Here is an 18,403-nt window from a genome sequence, read left to right as displayed (position 1 = left end):
ACTCCAGCCTGGGCAACAGACTGAGACTCCAACTCACAAAATTAAAAAAATTAAAATAAGAGGTTAGAAACCTGTAAAAATTAAACAATAAACTCATTAAGTGACTTCATAAACTCACATTTAGCCGAATAAGCTAAACAGAAACCTAATTGGGCGGGGGAGGGCATTGTTTTGCTTGTTTTCAACTCAACAATAAATGACACAAATTACTTTCTGGAGCTGGAGTCCAGAAAATCCTATTTTACCTCTTAATATTACTATAATAAGGCTAGACCGTCAATATATTTCCAAAATATAATTATTTATTAGCTATGTTATTTAAAATCAAGCCCTCATTTAGCTCAAAAATATGTAAAGATACTTCCGAAGGAAAATATTTCTATAGGGAAAAAGTCAACTACAAAACTATATAGTCAAATTAGATTAAGGAGAAACACTCCGTTTCCAAGATATATTATTTTGATTATTAGGGGAAACAATTTCTAAATCTTTAATCTCAGACTTTCCAACAGCAAATAGTTAAACAAGTAATCCTTTGAGTGATTCCATCACTTTATCTAGTACCTGGTATCAGATGCCTAGTAAGCAAAGGTTTCTAAGAACTTAGCAAATTAAGTGAGTTATTAGCATAGTTAAAAAAAAACTTACCAGGGCATTTTCTTTTATCTGTAGATTATCTAAAGCCACATTTCCTTTAAAAAAAAAAAGAAACAGAGGAAAAATATTACAACATACCAATTAGTAAATCTATCATAATGTAGTGCCAAGCACTAAGAAACTGTGCTAAGTGTTAAGAATACAATGATAAACAAAGCTGACTTAAGAGGCTCCCAGCACAAAACAGTTGCTATATATGCTCACGAGTTATTAATTGTAGCATACTATAGGTTAATCCAGTGTAAAAGAAATTATAAAATACTAAACTAGCTAACATTTAAACAAACAATGGGAAAGAAGTTAGAGCTTTTTGGACAGAAGAACTTTAAGATAAAGAAAGTAGCCATCATTTTGAATGATTAAGCCAAAATCTCAAGATACAAAGAGATGATTACAAGGTCAGATCAATCATCCTGGGTTATTTAATATGGCATCAATTAACATTTTCTTCAGAAACATGGTGTTAGTCTTTCATGTCTCCAAACATTCTACCTTCCCAATGATTACTGTATGTGCTTCTAATATTCTTTAATCAGTCCAACTTTTATTATATTCATATGCTAAGTTATAAAAATACTATTACATGACTCAAATTTTAAACACTATTCCTATATTTGTTGATACACAATAGTTAAATATTCATGCTCACATAAAAATTTAAGGAAAAAGTTTTCATTTCACTTAAATTATGTTAAGGCTAATAAAACTATAGTTTCGACATTAAATGCAGGCATAAATTGCTGTTATATGTTTTCTTAATCATTTATGACACATTTATTTTTTAAAACCTATAGTAGCTATACTCCCCATTAATATTTTTCAATCAAGTAACTTTTTCTTCCGGGTATTTTGGAGTAAATTTAAAAGTATATTTGATTTGTTTACGTCATTTTAGAGATCTGCTTTTCCCAGATCTCAAAATTATTAAACAAACATTTATTAAGCACCCATTATATGTTAGGTGCTGGAAAGAGAAAGATTACTAGAACAATACCCCTGCTATGAAGGCACTCAAACAGCTTAGCAGAGGGGACTATGCAAAAGTAACTGCGGTTTTCGCTATTACTTTTAATGACAAAACTGCAACTACTTTTGCACCAACCTAACAATTCTCTAAAATTTTAGAAATATTCCAATAGAAGTGCACACAAGATGAAAAGGAGGAGCCACCTAACTGCCTAGGGAAATCAAGAACACACATAGGTTTAGGCTGGAAGGCTTAAGTAGTATTTACTGGGTGGATAAGAAAAGAGGGCAAATAGGTAAGTGTGAGTAAGGCACACTTTAGAAAGCACATATGTTTTGGTATAACTGGAGGGTATAATAAAAGGATACAAGATTAGTTCAGAAAGGTAGGCAAGGGCCAGACTAATGAAGAGCTTTCAGGATAAAAAATTCCAGACCCACCAAAACAAAGAGACAAAATATATAAAACAGAGATTATGATATTTTAGAATCATTACTCAACTGTCCTAAGGAATAACTATTGATCTGTCCAAGCAATTTAGCTACAAGGATATTTCAGTATTGGGAGGGAAAGAAGGAAGGACAGAAGGAGGGAGGGAGGGAGGAAAGCAAGGAAAGAAGGACCTAAAGATCTAAATGTCCAGCAAGAAGGCGTAACTCACAATACATCTATATTACAAATAAACAAAAAAAAGTAGAAAGACATGGGAACTTGTTCATAGAATACTGAGTTTTTAAAAAGTAAAAGAATGCCCAGATTGACCTAATTTTAAAAGTATCTATACATGCACAAGTGTGTGTGCATTCCACACATACACAGAAAAAAATGAAAAACTGTCAGATGCCATAATGCTCACACTGGTTATTTCTATGTAATAAAGTTCATTTTCTGTGTATGTACAGTTCTCAAATTTTCTAAAATAAATTGTCAAAAACTATAATGAAGGAAGAAAAGGAGGAAAAAACTTCACAAATGGTAAGAAAATACTATAGTACATAGTAGGAGGGAAATGAAAGAATACAGTCAGTCAGGAAACTTCTATAATACACTGAAAAGAAATTAAAACCTAAAATAAGGCAGTAACTTCAGGATCAAAGAGGTAGAGTCACAGTAAAGAGTTATTTTGGAGGCAGATTTGACAGGATATCATCACTGCCCAGATGTAGGAATAATAAAGTAGTCATGGAAGACTAGTGTGTTCAGCAACCAGGGGGAAAAAGTCCTTACATATTATATATGCACTAAAATTACATGAAAACAAATATTCCTGGATTCAAATCTGTCACATGATGAATGACACAAAATTACAATTGAGAAATCTATTCTAGCCCACAGGGTAATCTGCACAGATGGTACTACTGCCTATCTGAAGCCATCCAAACTAGTTTAATAAGATCTAAGGCCATATGCAGACTTTCAACTCTGCTCATAAATTCTGACTGTTCTACCTAGTCATTCTCAATTGGTGGGCCAAGGGTCACCAGGAGTGATCAGAAATCATCTGCGTTGGGGATGAAGTCTTTATAACAATTGTTAACGCACTAACACAATGTTTGTAAAAATATAAATATACTTATAAAAAATGGGCTGTTTCTGTTGCAGTGACACGTTACTTGTTTGATCAAGTAGTAGGATAGCAGGTGGTAGTTAAGATGTGAAATGTTGAAAACTACTAGTATGGCTAACAGAGTCAGACAAGTATATTTAGACAGACTGCCAGACAAAAAGAGATTGTACTTATTATTACTACTGGGTGGTAGAATTAAAGATAGATTTTTTATTAATGTTTTTCAGTATTTTCTAGTTTTTATGATTAGATATTATTTTTATGTGAAATTATTATGGAAATTATAAGAAGGAAAATGCAGAAACAAAACAAAAGTAAATTCCCATGTCAATATGATTTAAATATTTTTATATAAATTTTTTCTATATCTAGTATTGCCTTACCCCCAGACACAGAAGAATAACAAATAAATATTGGCTGGTGCACGGTGGCTCACACCTGTAATCCCAGTACTTTGGGAGGCCAAGGCAGGTGGATCACAAGGTCAGGAGTTTGCAACCAGCCTGGCCAACATGGTGAAACCCCGTCTCTACTAAAAAAAAACACAAAAATTCGCCGGGCATGGGCATGGTGGTGTAAGCCTGTAATCCCAACTGCTCGGGAGGCTGAGGCGGGAGAATCGCTTGATCCAGGAGGCGGAGGTTGCAGTGAGCTGAGATCGTGCCACTGCACTCCAGCCTGGGCGACAGCAAGACTCCATCTCAGAAAAAAAAAAACAAAAAAACAAAAAAAGAAGTATCTATTTCTGCCACCCAGTCTGACAAATGCATACTTCCTCTTTGAAAATGTGAATGTTATCTACAAACAGTAACTATAACAGTGAAATAAGCATAATACATTCTCCAGGTTATTTGCACTGAAGGAGGAGCTCTAGTTCTAATACAAAGAATAGGAAAAGAATAAGCAGTATAATTCAGATTAACACTGGCACCAGTATAAAGAGGTAAAAGTGCATTCCTTCGTTCAACCAGTAGATGAGCACTTATCTTGGTAAGGCACTGGACTAACAAGTACTCTCCACTAAACTGCATGCTATTCTGACTGATAAATATGCAGCAGTGTCATTCCATACCCTATGAATTCCAGAAATCCTGTTTAAAGAAAAAGAATTTATAAGACCAAGATTAAACCAGATCTCCCCTAAAAATCAACCATTTTATATTTAACTGAACACCGATGTAAAAGATTTCATTTTCCTTTTCAACCTTAAGACAACATAATAATACTATACAATGTAAATAACTTTACTGCTATAGCCAGATCACCAGGGCTAAGAATACATAGGAGTCATAGAAAGTTCTCAAAAAAACTGAAGGAAGGGTAAATATTTGTGTCTAATCTTAAAAAAAAAAAAAAAAAAACCGGGATATGGTGACTAATAATTGGAGATGAATAAACTTAACTCTGCCAGCAAGGAAAGCTCTAAAGCCAATCCCACAATCAAGCGGCTCTAATCTTGCCAAGTCTAAACAGATTAAGGTGACAGACAAGGAAATTCTGTGAAGTGATCTCCCTTATGCTGGACTGACAGGCCCACGAGAGGAGGCTAGACAGTATGCTTAGTAAGTAGGCTGTGCTTCAGAAGAGACCCCATATGATTCTCATTAATAAACTATAAATATTTTGGATGTGCATACACTGCTAGAAAGTCACCATAGTTTCGGCCGGGCGCGGTGGCTCAAGCCTGTAATCCCAGCACTTTGGGAGGCCGAGACGGGCGGATCACGAGGTCAGAAGATCGAGACCATCCTGGCTAACACGGTGAAACCCCGTCTCTACTAAAAAATACAAAAAACTAGCCGGGCGAGGTGGCGGGCGCCTGTAGTCCCAGCTACTCGGGAGGCTGAGGCAGGAGAATGGCGTGAACCCAGGAGGCGGAGCTTGCAGTGAGCGGAGATCGCGCTACTCCACTCCAGCCTGGGCGACAGAGCGAGACTCCGTCTCAAAAAAAAAAGAAAGTCACCATAGTTTCAAAGCCAATCTTGAAAGACATTTTAAGAAATACACTAAAAGGGCCAGGTGCGGTGGCTCATGCCCTTAATCCCAACACTTTGGGAGACCAAGGCGATTGGATCACTTGAGCCCAGGAGTTGAAGACCAGCCTTGCCAACATGGCGAAACCCTGTCTCTACTAAAAAATACAAAAAATTAGCCAAGCATGATGGCAGGCACCTGTAATCCCAGATACTCGGGAGGCTGAGGCTGCAGAATCGCTCAAACCAGGAAGGCAGAGGTTGCAGTGAGTCAGGATCATGGCACTGCACTCTAGCCTCAGCAACAGAGCCAGAGCAAGACCCAGTCTCAAAAAAAAAAAAAAAAAAAAACACTAAAAGGGTAAATCCTGTATCAAAATTTAGTATTCTTCTTCAGTGAACCAGAAGATGAAAATGTAAGTAAATTAGCTAATGACACAAAGAGTTGGAGTCATTGCAAAAAATAAAAAAGTAGAAATAGTTGCTAAATTATAGAAAACAACCAAGCTAGTATATTTATAAACAAAAATCAAATGGTACTGGCACAATATGGAAAAGCCTGCCTAAGTCCAAGAATGGCTTTTTAAATACATAGTGGCCTACAAAATAAGTAAGAAATATAGTCCTATTGTTAAATACCTCCAACCAGAAATAATCTCTCTAAACTTTTGCAGAAATTCAGGCTATACCTTTCTTATGGTACTTAACACTTAACTTTATATAAATCCCTAGTCTGATTATAAACTTTTTACTGATTCTCCTCAGAGTAGGTACTCAATAAATATTGACTCCAGAATGCATATTGTACTGGGGTGGAAACAACTACAATAAGATCATAAATCTTTATATTTTAGAAAACACTTTCAGATATATAGCATTACTTGATCCTCACAGCCTCCTAGGCAAGAAACAGGTTGTATATATTAAGCAATAGAAGCTAAGGCTTGGAGAGGTTAAATGACTAGCCCAAGAATTCTATGGCAACCTAATAGTAAGTGGTAGCCCCAAGGCTCAAATCTTACAACACTCAATGCTATGTTCAGAACAACACTGTTCTCCCAAATAGCAGAGCATAATGGGCGCAGGATTTTAATTTAGAAGGTAATTCTACCTCCCCGGAAAACAAAAATGCCATAAAAGAATCAGACTCAGCATTCACAGGCCAGTGTGGTTGTTGGTTCCACTTTTGGTCTCTGTATTTTCAAAGAGATGTAAAAAAAATCCAAAACAAAAAGGATAACTAAAATTAGTGTAACAAGGGCACAGGCTGAAAGGCAGGATACAGTCAAGTGGGTTATGTTCAGAGTATAACCAGAAGAAAAGATAGTGCCACGGGGAAAAACAGATGCAGGAGATGGTATTACAAAATGGTCATTTTAGCACTTTTTAAAAATCTATTTTTTTCCTCAAAAGACAGAAGTTCTCAAGTTATGATTTAGAACTATTTGGGACCATAAGATTTTCAAATCTAAGCCCCTCTCACTTTATACATGAAGCTATTAAAGTCTAAAGAGATCTGGTAGTTTATCCAAGGTTATACAATTTTTTTGTGGCAGTACTAAGAATAGAATCTATGTCTCCGACTCCCAGGTGAACGTTCTTAATATAAAACATAGAGGTTAATCCAAAACTGTGATTAAACACAAAAACCATCCAACAAACAAAAACACCATGCTATACTCCATGAAACTAGCTTTGCATATAAAGAACAGTGAAATAAAGAATGCTATGTACTTATTTTTTAAGATTTTGTTTATGTATCTATAAGATAAACATTATTTATTTGAAAGCATATCCAAATGTTCTGACACATTCATTTTCCAAGGAGGTGAGCTAAAGTAGATGATTGAACAGTTTTTTAAAGCATGAATCAAATTATTTTAATGATTTATGTTTTAGCAAAGAATACCAAAGAAAATATTATAGCTATTCATTTCACATGAATCTAGCTAGTCAACCCAAATTAACCAATCTAGACTCCTTTTAATGAGTTCACAGTGACTTTGTCTTCAGAGAGGAAGACAGGAAAAGTAAAGGAAACACTTCTGACTCTCACTCCTCCCATTTCCCTACTGAAACAGGAAGTTTTGGCAAAGAAAGGTAGAAAGCTGCAACATAACCACTGAACTTTCTCCCTTTCAATTCACTTCAGGGATCCTATAATATGGAGTAGTGTGGTAGAGCTTCCTAGCAGAATGGTTACCAAAGCACCAATTCTCAGTTCTAGTTCTAGAAAAGAAGTGAATTCGTAATTAGTAATGCTACTTAAATATGTGAAAAGGTGCTTAAATTTAAATTTTTATGCACTGCTTTAACTGGTAGTAACTGAGCCTAAATATATATTACACTATCAACCTTTTCATTATTGTTTATTTTATATGCAATAGGACAAGCTAATGAGAAATGTGGCCTCCACTACACCAAGTGTTGGCTGGGAGGAAAAGACTAAAGAAAATCCCTCTACAGGTTTAGAAATACCTAGATACTGCCATCTTTTATGTGTCAAAGCCAAAAAAAAAGCAAAAAGAGCTGCTTTTTCTTTCATTCTCAAGCTGCCCTACAGGTACCTCTTATGACAATATATTACAGTATATTAAATGATATATAATATATTAAGTATATGTTAGATATACTTAATATTGTTAAATTATATAATATATAGTCTAATATATACTATATATACACATATATATATACACAGTATATCAGCATGAGCCCGGAACTTCATTTATCTTGTCACTGTCATTGACTGTGGCTCCTTACTCACCAATATCGGTTGAAGAGCAGAATGAAAGATAAAGATACATTATTTAACTACCTTTTCTCACTATGAATGTGGAGGAAGCGGCAATACCACTCATCCAATGAAGGATCTCACGTTGTTCTTGCCTTGCTCAAATCACAAAAGTTCAAAGACAGAAGAGATGACCTTGTCTAACCTTTTCACTTACAGATAAGCAACTAAGGGCCACTTGTCAGAGACATGCCAAAAGCCACACAACTAGACGGAAGCAGAGATGGAATAAGATTAAAGAGGTTGGCTCATTCCCAGTCCAGTGCTCATTCTCCTTTCTTATGCCGCGCTGCTCCAACAATATCTGGCAGCTCAAGGGGAAGTGTCAGGAGTGGGATAAAGGACAGCAGAGTAAAGAGCACAGGTTCAGTCCTGTGTGCAGGGCCACAGATTCTGAGGGCATTGCACTTGGCTTCTATTCCTGGTCACCAGAGTCACCCTGGTATCTAACATATCACAGCCTCTATGTTGATTCCACCTGTCCAGTGCAATTGACAACAACAGAGTTCTGAGTTCTGGAGGATTTTCCTGCTGACTGCACAGAAAATCATTTTGAAAAATCAAATTGACAAAGCTTCTACATTGCAACAATACTACTCAAATCAAATTGCAAAAGATGTGGCATTTCAACATACCTTTTCAAATATGTTACCCTTAAAACAATTATATCCTGGACACATCTCAATAGCTAAGGGCTATGCAATTTATCTCTTGGTACCAGTTTGTGGCGAACAAAAATCTAGATGAACCTTCCTACTTACGTAGGCAGTACATACGCACCAGGCACTTTTCTGAACCTTGAAAGCCTGACTTACAAACTAGCTGGCAGGTAATACTGTAAAAGTGTAAGCATAAATTCAAAGGCAAATAGGGGTCTTATTTTAAAGAAATTTGTTTGGAAAATAAGAAATGTTTAGACACGTAATGAGAGCTCTACACAAAATTATCACTCAATAGAAGATTGATACCTCTAAGAAAACCAAACACCACATGTTCTCACTCCTAAGTGGGATTTGAACAATGAGAACACACGGACACAAGGAAGGGAACATCACACACCAGGCCCTGTCAGGGGGTGGGGGCAAGGGGAGGGAGAGTATTATGACAAATACCTAATGCATGCAGGGCCTAAAACCTAGATGATGGGTTGATAGGTACAGCAAACCACTATGGCACATGTATACCTATGTAACAAACCTGCACGTTCTGCACATGTATCCCAGAACTTAAAGTTAAAAAAAAAAAAAAAGAAGAAGAAGATTAATACCTCTAAAAGTCTGAAGTTAGAAGAAACATCCTTATGAAAATAAAACAAAGACTGTTTTCCATTACCCAGCTAGGTTTGTTAATCATTATTATTATAATATCATCAACAATGACAAAAGATTTTGACATAATCTATCTCACAAATACATTGAGTGTTATATATCCACTTTACAGATTAGGAGACTGAGAATTGAAATGTTGTGCCCAGGATCCCACAGCTAATAAATAATCAAGGTCTCAATTATCCACAGTGGCAAGGATTTTTAAAAGGAAATTCTGCTTAAATTACTTTAAAAATACGTAAGAATTGCTTGCCATTAAATCCATAAAGAATAGAAACAGAAAGACAATGTTTATTTGCTTTGCTTCTCAAATTTAAAGGCAACATTTAAAGATTACTTCCTGATTCTGGACATTCCGGTAATTTTCCCCAACCTTCTCAACTTTTTTTTTTTTTTTTTTTTTTTTTTTTGAGACACAGTCTCGCTCTGTCGCCAGGCTGGAGTACAGTGGCGCAATCTCTGCTCACTGCAATCTCTGCCGCCCAGGTTCATGCCATTCTCCTGCCTCAGCCTCCTGAGTAACTGGGACTACAGGCGCCCGCCACCATGCCCAGCTAATTTTTTGTATTTTTGTGTGTGTGTGTGGAGATGGGGTTTCACCGTGTTAGCCAGGATGGTCTCGATCTCCTGACCTCGTGATCTGCCTGCGTCGGCCTCCCAAAGTACTGGGATTACAGGCACGAGCCACGGCGCCCAGCCTCTCAACCTTTTTTAATTGTAAATTTCATTATGAATGTCTGTATATATATATATGAATATATGCACAGTATGATCTTTTCCAAATCATGTAAACACAATATTTCAATTCTTAAAACTACTTCCAAAGATCACCCAAGCAATGATTATGCATTTTTATTGACATGATACCTTTCAGTCACTTAAGATATCAATTTCTCTCTCGAATTATAGATTTCATAAGAGTAATCTACTTCTTCCATGTCCTTTCTAACTCCTTACTACAATTTTTTCTGCACCCAGGAGGTCCCTTACAAACGCAGAAGACAATCTCAGTCTTCTCCTTAGATTAGGGTTTCTCAACTAACATTTTGAGCTGGACAATTCTTCATTGCAGGAAGTTGTCCTCTGCATTGTAGAATGTTTAGTACTCCGGGGTCTATCTGCTACATGCCAATAGCACACCTCTTCCCTCAGTGTGACAACCAAATATGTCTCAGACACTGTCAAATATCCCTTGGGTACAAAGTCACCTCCCATTGAAAATCACTGCTTTAGGCTAGTTAGATATTCCAGTTAAGATGTATCAAAGTAGTTTATCAATTGATTCCAAAGAATAGTAAGATCAGGTATGTGAAATATTTACAAGATGAATTCTTCTTCCCTTTCTCAAGACTTGAAAATTCAACAACAGAAACAACAAAAAACTCTGTGAACTGTAAACCTTATCTGCTAAAGCAAATAGTTGTCAAACAAGATTATATACAATTTTCAATTTTTTGTAAAACTTGTCAACATCATGGATATCATATCAGCTATTTCATTAAATTAATATTCCCATTTGTATACCCAAAAAAGTTGAAGACAAATTTCTTTAGCAATATTTTGAAAGAACAGGAAAAATCAACTCAGATATCTTGCCTTCCAATTTTATTGAGAAATTAGGGTTATCAACAACAGATTGTGCAATAACGATAAAAGCTCGTGACTTCTAGTTTTCTCTAAGCAACCACAAAAATAAAAGGCAGCAAAACTTTATAGAGGCAGAGTTGTGAGCTGATAAAGCTAGGAGAATCCCTGAGGATGCTCACTGGACACAACATGCGAAAGAAATGGGTTTATTTGCTCAGGCCTATTCTAAAGTTAATGTTGGCCACTGGCAGAATACTTTATTCTAAAAATTTTTAAATGAGATGAAAGAAAGTCTCCTTTTCTAGATTTCACCAAAAAAAAAGACAAAAGAGGAAATAATATAAAATTACAACATTTTTAATTTCAGTTGTGAAAAACTTCAAAATCTTCATGCAGTATACTCCTCAATGTCATTGTAAAACCATTATTAGAAGAACAGGATATTGGCATCACCTTAGAGATGTTACCTACTCCAACCTCCAATTTTAAAGATAAAGGAGAATAACATTTGATGGCAAAGGAACCTTTGACCATATCCATACATTTTATCTTCTGAAAAAGAAAATGTCTAACGTAAATATGCCATAATATAATATTAAAATATGAGTAATTACATGAAAATATTATATTATTTAAACTTTTATTTAAAATATTATTTAAAATATATTTAAAATATTATTATATTTAAACTTTTCAGAATTTAAAATATTTTTTCTATAAAAGTTTAAATTAAGATGAAGAAACTAAGGCCCAATAAGGTAAGTGGCTTGTCCAACACAGCACACCATTCACTAGGCCTATTCAGATTTCAGATTTGCTACTCCAGTGCATTTTCGAATTTCAAATGTTTACAAACTATAAGGAATTACTGGAAATGATATTGCCAGTATTCTGAAGAAACACTTCATTTCTGCAGAAGGTGCTGGTCATTTAATTCCTTAAATCTCTTTCTTTACTTCCCTTTCTTTTACATTGCATTGAGTGTGGTGGGGGGATGTAAACAAAGTATGTACAGTAGGCCCTCTATATTCACGGATTGAACCAACTACAGACCAACTGCAGATCAAAAATATTTGGGAAAAAAATAAAAAATATCAATTCGGCAATAAAAATAAAGCAAATTAAAAAACAACAGAACAACTATTTACATAGCATTTACTTGTATTGGGTATTATAAGTAATCCAGAGATGACCTAAAGTATACAGAAGGATGTGCATAGGGTACATACAAATACTAGGCCATTTTATTTAAGGGACTTGAGCAACCTCCGATTTTGGTATGGTCAGGGGTACTGAAACCAATCCCCCATAGATACCAAGGGACTATTGTATTGTTGGGCAAACCACAGTGAACCAATCAAATGATCAGCCACCTATTAAAAACAGGCTCTTGGCCAGGCACTACAGGTCACACTTGTAATCCTAGCACTTCGGGAGGCTGAGGCAGGAGAATCACTTGAGCCCAGGAGTTGCAGGCTGCAGTGAGCTATGATCTTGCCACTGCACTCCAGCTTTGGCAACAGAGCAAGACCCTGTCTCAAAAAGACAACCAAAAAAAAAAAAAACCAGGCTCTTCCGCAATTCAGGGCATCACTCACGGTTCTATAAACAGCAATGCCCACTATATGTTCCATATATGTAATTATAAATTTTAGAAGCCAGGTTTAAAAAGAAAAAAAGTAAAACTAAAAAACACAGGAAATACATTTTAATATTATATTTAATTTAACTCAATATATTCAAATATTATTTCAACACATAAGCAACATAAAAATTAGAGGTATTATATTTTTTCTCCTACTTCTTTAGGAGTAATACTTATTCAAAACGATGTTTTAATTCATGCTAACAGCACGTTTCAATTAGCACTAACCTCATATCACGTGCTCAACAGCTACAGTGGCTAGTGGTTACCCTAGTGGACAGGGGAAGTCTATAGCTCTTTGTTGCTGCTTGAATTAAAAGCAGATCCATACGTTTGAGTCGTTTTTTGAATCTTCCTCCAAAGCTGACAAACTTCCCACATCTTTTGTGGAGTGAGAAAGTCCCAAAGTTCTCAAAGCTTAACACGTAATTCATGCAAACGATTAAGCTTGTTGAAGAGTGCATGTTTAAGTACACTATTTATTGAATACTTCTATACACTTAATCTCCAGGATAAAAACTTTGGCATAAATTCCTGGGCATACAACCAAGCAGACACCTAATTAATGACGATGCTGGTCGAGGCTTGAATTTCTCTCTATTGCTCCAAAACAAAATTCAAAATCCTCTTCGTATTGACGGAAAAGTAAATATTAAAGGAAGGAATAATTTTCACAGGAGCTGAAAGCATTGTGAGTAAGAATCCCTAAGCACACGCCTTTCTTAAAGATCTGCCTATTCCTCTCCAAACCCGGTAATCCTAAAGAGAAGGAACCCGGTTCCTGCTCCCTGTAAAATGATAGTGAAGATAACTGCGAAATGCAATTTCCTTCTTCTTTTTCCTTAGTACCACTTCGAGCGTATATGACCAGACAACCATGCTCACTCCACGCGCTACCGAAACAGAAAGGGCTGTCTTTATGCTGTAGGGCCAAACGGGCCACGCTGAGTGCAGCGAGAGGACCACAGAGACGGGCAGGGCGGGGACAGCAGGCGCAGGGCAGGGACAGCAGGGCCAGGGCTTGGCCTCGGAGGACTAGAAAGGTGGGAACTTTGGCAGCGCCGGCGGGATCCCACCGCATCTCCCCAGCCGGGGTCGGGACTGGGACCCCGAGAATCCGCGGGCGGCAGAGGCTCCCACGTAGAGCACCTGCCGCACCGGGAAGGGGGAGTCTCGGGCGGCGGAGGGAGCAGGGCCCGGGCAGGATCCCGGACGGAGCAGCCCTCGGCTGGGCCCTCAGCGCCCGCAGCCCGCCGGCCGCGCCCCTCTCGCTTACCGCCCCAGATGCCCAGCTTCAGCTGGGACTTGTTCAGGTTCTCCACATAGTCCCCCAGGAAGCGGTTCAGCAAGTCCGCGACCACCGACTCCAGCACCATGGTGGGGCTGAGGCAGCTTGGGAAGGAGGAGCCGGAACCACCCGGCCGCAGCTAAGGGCGGCGACCAGCGCTACGAATGACAGCCCCTCCGGCGCCGGCCCACCCCCGCGCCGCGCGCGTGACCCCGCCTGTGCGCAGGCGCGCCGTCGCCCGGCCGGTAGCTGCGGAGGCCCTGTGGTGATCCCGAGGCCTTGTGGGCTTCGCAGCCCCGGCCCTCTGGGTGCCGAAGGAGGCGCGCAGGGGAAGTTAGCTTGAGCCTGTCTCGGCAGCCGTGCACGACAAAAAAAGGACCTTCGAGATGAACAAGGGAGGGCAAGAGTTACCAAGCACAGGGTCATCTATGTGGCCGCTCTGCTTTCCCGCCTCCCGGCTCTGTCCGGAGCCGCCGGGCCGGGAGTGTGCGCTGAGCGTCACCTAGGCAACCACCCTTGCACCTCTGGATCAGGTGGAGGAAAAGGACCGACTGCGTTCTTGTCCTCCTAGAGTTCGACTCCGCCTGGGGCTTGGTCTCTGCTTCTTGAAAACACACAGGTTTTTTGTTTTGTTTTTTCGAGACAGGGTCTCGCTCTGTTGCCAAGGGTGGAATGCAGTGGCGGAATCATAGCTCACTACAGACTTGACATCCTGAACTCAAGGGATCCTCCTGTCTCAGCCTCCTGAGTAGCTGGGACCACTGGCGCGCGACAAATAATTTAAAAGTGGGAGGAAGGGAACAGAACCACATCAAATGGCAGATATCATAGAATGAGAACTGAATATACGCGTTTTGTGGGAAACTCATTCTTTTCTCTTTCTCTAAGATTCGCTTTTAATTCACTAGCCACTGACTAGTTAGTTACCTATCTCATTACAGAAATAAAAAACAAAACGTAGTAGTGCCTTTTTAAGTATGAGTTACTTGTTATTTATGTGTCACTTTCTTCCATGCTATCGTTGAACTGTCTTTGATGTAGCACGACCTTAAAAGCAGAGCTTTTATACCACAAGGTCTTTCAACCCTTGTGAAATTTAACCACCCATTGACACCTCTTTAGAGAACTGGACATTTTTTCCTAAAATATACTTCCAGAAGTTGTTGAGATGCAGTAAACAGAAAGAAACCTAAGAAATGCTGACTATTTGTAGTCACAAGCATTTATTAAGTGTTTTGCGACGAGGAAGTGTCTGAGAAAATACTCGTGTATTTTTCTTTAACAACCTAGGCTTGCACAGGATCACAAAGAAAAATCTTAAGTTGAAGGTCCACTGGAGAAGAAAGAAAATCAAAATGGCTGCAATTGGTGTTGTGTATTAAATAAAATTTAAGGTACAAAGAAAGACGCAGTCAGTTCTAACCAGCAAGATCACTTTCCTCTCCCACTCCTGCACACTGCAGTCTTCTTTAAGAAGATAAATCTTTAACCGTTTGTTTTTCCTGCTGGTCACACAGACAAAATACTAGTAAGCACTTTGGATTTCTTCACCATCCACAACCAAATAACAGCCCAACCTGTCTATTCTGCTTTCTCCATCCTTCCTAAATTCTCCATGTTTTTCTTCCGGACCACGCCATCTCCTTGAAACTCACTTCCTAGCCGCCAGTTATTCCTTCCTCCAATCTATTCTCATGAACACCAGACTTGGTTTCCCAAAGCATGGGTGAGCTTAAGTTGGTCACCTGCTCAAAAACATCCAATAACTTCCCAGTGTTTAGAACACTGTCTTCAAACTTTCTCCAGATTCTTTCTCGTCATACACCCTAACAATCCCGCTTCCTTTTTACATTCACACTGACTATGCACCAAGAGGAATGTAAAGAAGCAATATATGTTCTGGTTGACGTAAGGCATGTACCATACAAAGTTAAAGAAACCAATCCAAGGATGTATGAATAACAGTATAAGATGATAGGAAAGATGGCACAGGCAACATAGCTTGGTCAAGCAGGTGGAATAATAGGCACAATCTTTTGGGAAAAGTGAGGAACACTAATGCTTTGTCTAATAAAGTAATTCCTTACAGTTCTATGGTATGACTTTATAATTTTGAAAAAATAATGTGTAAATGTGCTTTCATATGCATCATTAAATTTTATTATGTTTCATTTATACTTATTTATACTTCGTAAGGTGTCATGTCATCATGCGAAGGTAGGCATTTTCGTGTAATCCTCACAAAAGATCTGTGAGGTAAATAATGCAGGTAGTATGGTCCTCATTTTATAGAAAAATTAAGCTCGGGAATGTTAAGTAACTTACCCAGAATCACACAGTAGATATTAATTTCCTTTGCTTCCCTGAGCACTGCCACCCTTTTCTCTTCCAGTAATTATACAATTTAATCAACACTGGGCTATTAATCATTCTCAGAGATCTTACTTTGAAAGGTTCATGGCAGAAAAAATAAATCTCAGGGTGGAAAATTTGGCTCTAAATTTTTGGTACAAAAAAAAATGCTAGTACCATATAGTATAAAAAGCTTTAAATTTTACCATTTTCCATTTTCAGCATGTTTTAAGGAATTGATTATGTGCATTCAGTAATGCCCCAAATCTTCCATTATTTAACAAGTCAGAAATGTACAGTCCCAATTTAAAACAAACTATAACCAATGTCAAGAAGCACCATTAGCACCCTTATGTATGGCATTATATCAGAAACAATTTGGATACAGAGGTTAAAGAAAATGAGCATTCTAATTAATTCTAGTTCTTGCCTTCATTCTGGCTTAAGAACAATGAGAATGACAACAAAGGAAATTACAAAACTAAACTTCAGTGAGAGACTAAACAAAAACAGATGAGCAAAATATTATTTCTGTTAAAAATATAGGTTAGGGACACTTAAAAATTAACTGAAAAATGTTTAAAAAAAAAAAAAAAACTTCACACTAACCACCACCCATACCCTATTCCCCAACCCTAGAGTTTTTGGAGAAAAGCACAAAGAATCTGGGGGAAAGGAAATGGAGGAGAAAGCTGGAGTATAAGCCATGACACCATGGACTGCAGGAAAAGTTAGGGAGGTTAACTAGAAGAAAGCACGGGAGTGGATTGTAGAATGTTAGTGCCAGAGGGAGGATCATCCTGTTAATCCAACCCCCTCAATTGACAGATGGAGACACTGAGTGCCAGGGAGAATTAAGGGTTTGCCCAAAGTCCCACAGGTTAGTGACTATCAGAGCAAAAAGCTAAACCCAAGTGTCCTGACTCCCTGCTCTGTATTCTTTCCAGTACTCCATACTCTAGTTGTGTTGAACAAGGTGCATAAGTCAGAACACTGGTATTTTATTGGTTGTAATCTCTCTTCTTGCTTTCCTTGACACTCAACCTCCTATATTTTGTGAAATGTTTAATTTCCTTTTACTCTTAGAGCACCTCTGTTCTCAATGGTATATGATCTATTTATGCTCACTTTACAGAATTGTTTTCCAGCTCCAATAGCTACAGCTGGGAGCTTGGAACAGCGACTATCTTCCTCTGAGTAGATTTGTGTGTTTCGGGCACCCTGTTACACCATCCTCCCAAGTACTGGGTGGTTGGCTTATGCTTCCGAGTTAAGTAAAACATAAGGCTTAACAGGGTCACAGGGACCAGCCACACAATGGCAAATCTCTGCTATTTTCAAGAAATCATGTACAGGAAATGCTATTAAGGTGTTACTAAAGAAGATGAATCATTAATAAAAACAAAGTAAATCTGCTTTGCTTGCCTGAGGAGAAAAATGTTTCTAAAGGAATCCATGTGTGGATCACCTAATCCCTGGCCAAGCAAACATTCATAATAAAATAATGATAGTAATAATAATAGCTGTTAGCCAGCGCTTAACTGCCAGCCAAGCATTTTCATGCATATATTTTTAACCCCCATAACAATCTTATGTGGTCAGTATTACTACCCTCATTTTATAACTTGAGCTCAAACAGGTTCATTAACTTGCTGAACAACTTTTCAGCCAACTTCTCAGACTGTAAACTCTGATATGTGCTCCTAATCACTTTAAACAGGGGCTCTCAACAGGGCTAACAACACCTTGTCTCACGAGAAAAGCTGAGTCAGAACACATGCACATGGCCCTCAAGTATATAATTTGGTAAAACTTTTCCCATAGATTTAGCCCTGGCCCAAGAATTTTGGCAAAGAGTAGCGGTGATTTTAGGACAAAGAAGTAGGCTGGGCTTACTGGCTCACACCAGCCTGAGCAACATGGCAAAATCCCATGTCTATAAAAAATACAAAAATTAGCCAGGTGGTGGTGCATGCCTGTAGTCCCAGCTACTCAGGAGGGTGACATGGGACAATCACCTGAGCCTGGGAAGTTGAGGTTGAAGTGCCCATGATTGTGCCACTGCACTCCAGCCTGGGCATCAGAGTGAGCCCCCGTCTCAAAAGGAAAAAAAAAATGGCATAGCTAGTCAAGGGCACAGTAAATCCAGAGAACCATTAATCCTGCCTCCTACTAGAAACATATAAGTAATGTTCAGGCCAGGTACGGTGGCTCACACCCATAATCCTGGCAATTTGGGAGGCTG

General features: G+C 38.3%; 1 protein-coding gene across 6 annotated transcripts in view; it reads right to left on the bottom strand.

Annotated features, from left to right (window-relative positions):
• LOC105489206 (vacuolar protein sorting 13 homolog C) overlaps positions 1–13,967 on the bottom strand; it is a 196,008-nt gene extending 182,041 nt beyond the window's left edge. For 4 of the 6 annotated variants that reach the window (XM_011753896.2, XM_011753907.2, XM_071101246.1 and 1 more), the window contains exons 1-2: positions 13,795–13,967; positions 649–692 (exon numbers count right to left, since the gene is read on the bottom strand). In XM_011753896.2, the coding sequence (XP_011752198.2) occupies positions 649–692; positions 13,795–13,894 (144 nt within the window). In that variant the 5' untranslated portion in view covers positions 13,895–13,967. The remainder of the gene's footprint in view (positions 1–648; positions 693–13,794) is intronic. The other 2 variants (XR_011626463.1, XM_011753902.3) reach the window with 2 other exon arrangements.
• Positions 13,968–18,403: the final 4,436 nt, after the last annotated feature.

This window comes from Macaca nemestrina, chromosome 7 (assembly GCF_043159975.1).
Source record: "Macaca nemestrina isolate mMacNem1 chromosome 7, mMacNem.hap1, whole genome shotgun sequence".
NCBI lineage: Eukaryota > Metazoa > Chordata > Mammalia > Primates > Cercopithecidae > Macaca > Macaca nemestrina.
Note: the sequence above shows the minus strand (reverse complement) of the source record. Positions and strands in the feature narration are given on the sequence as shown.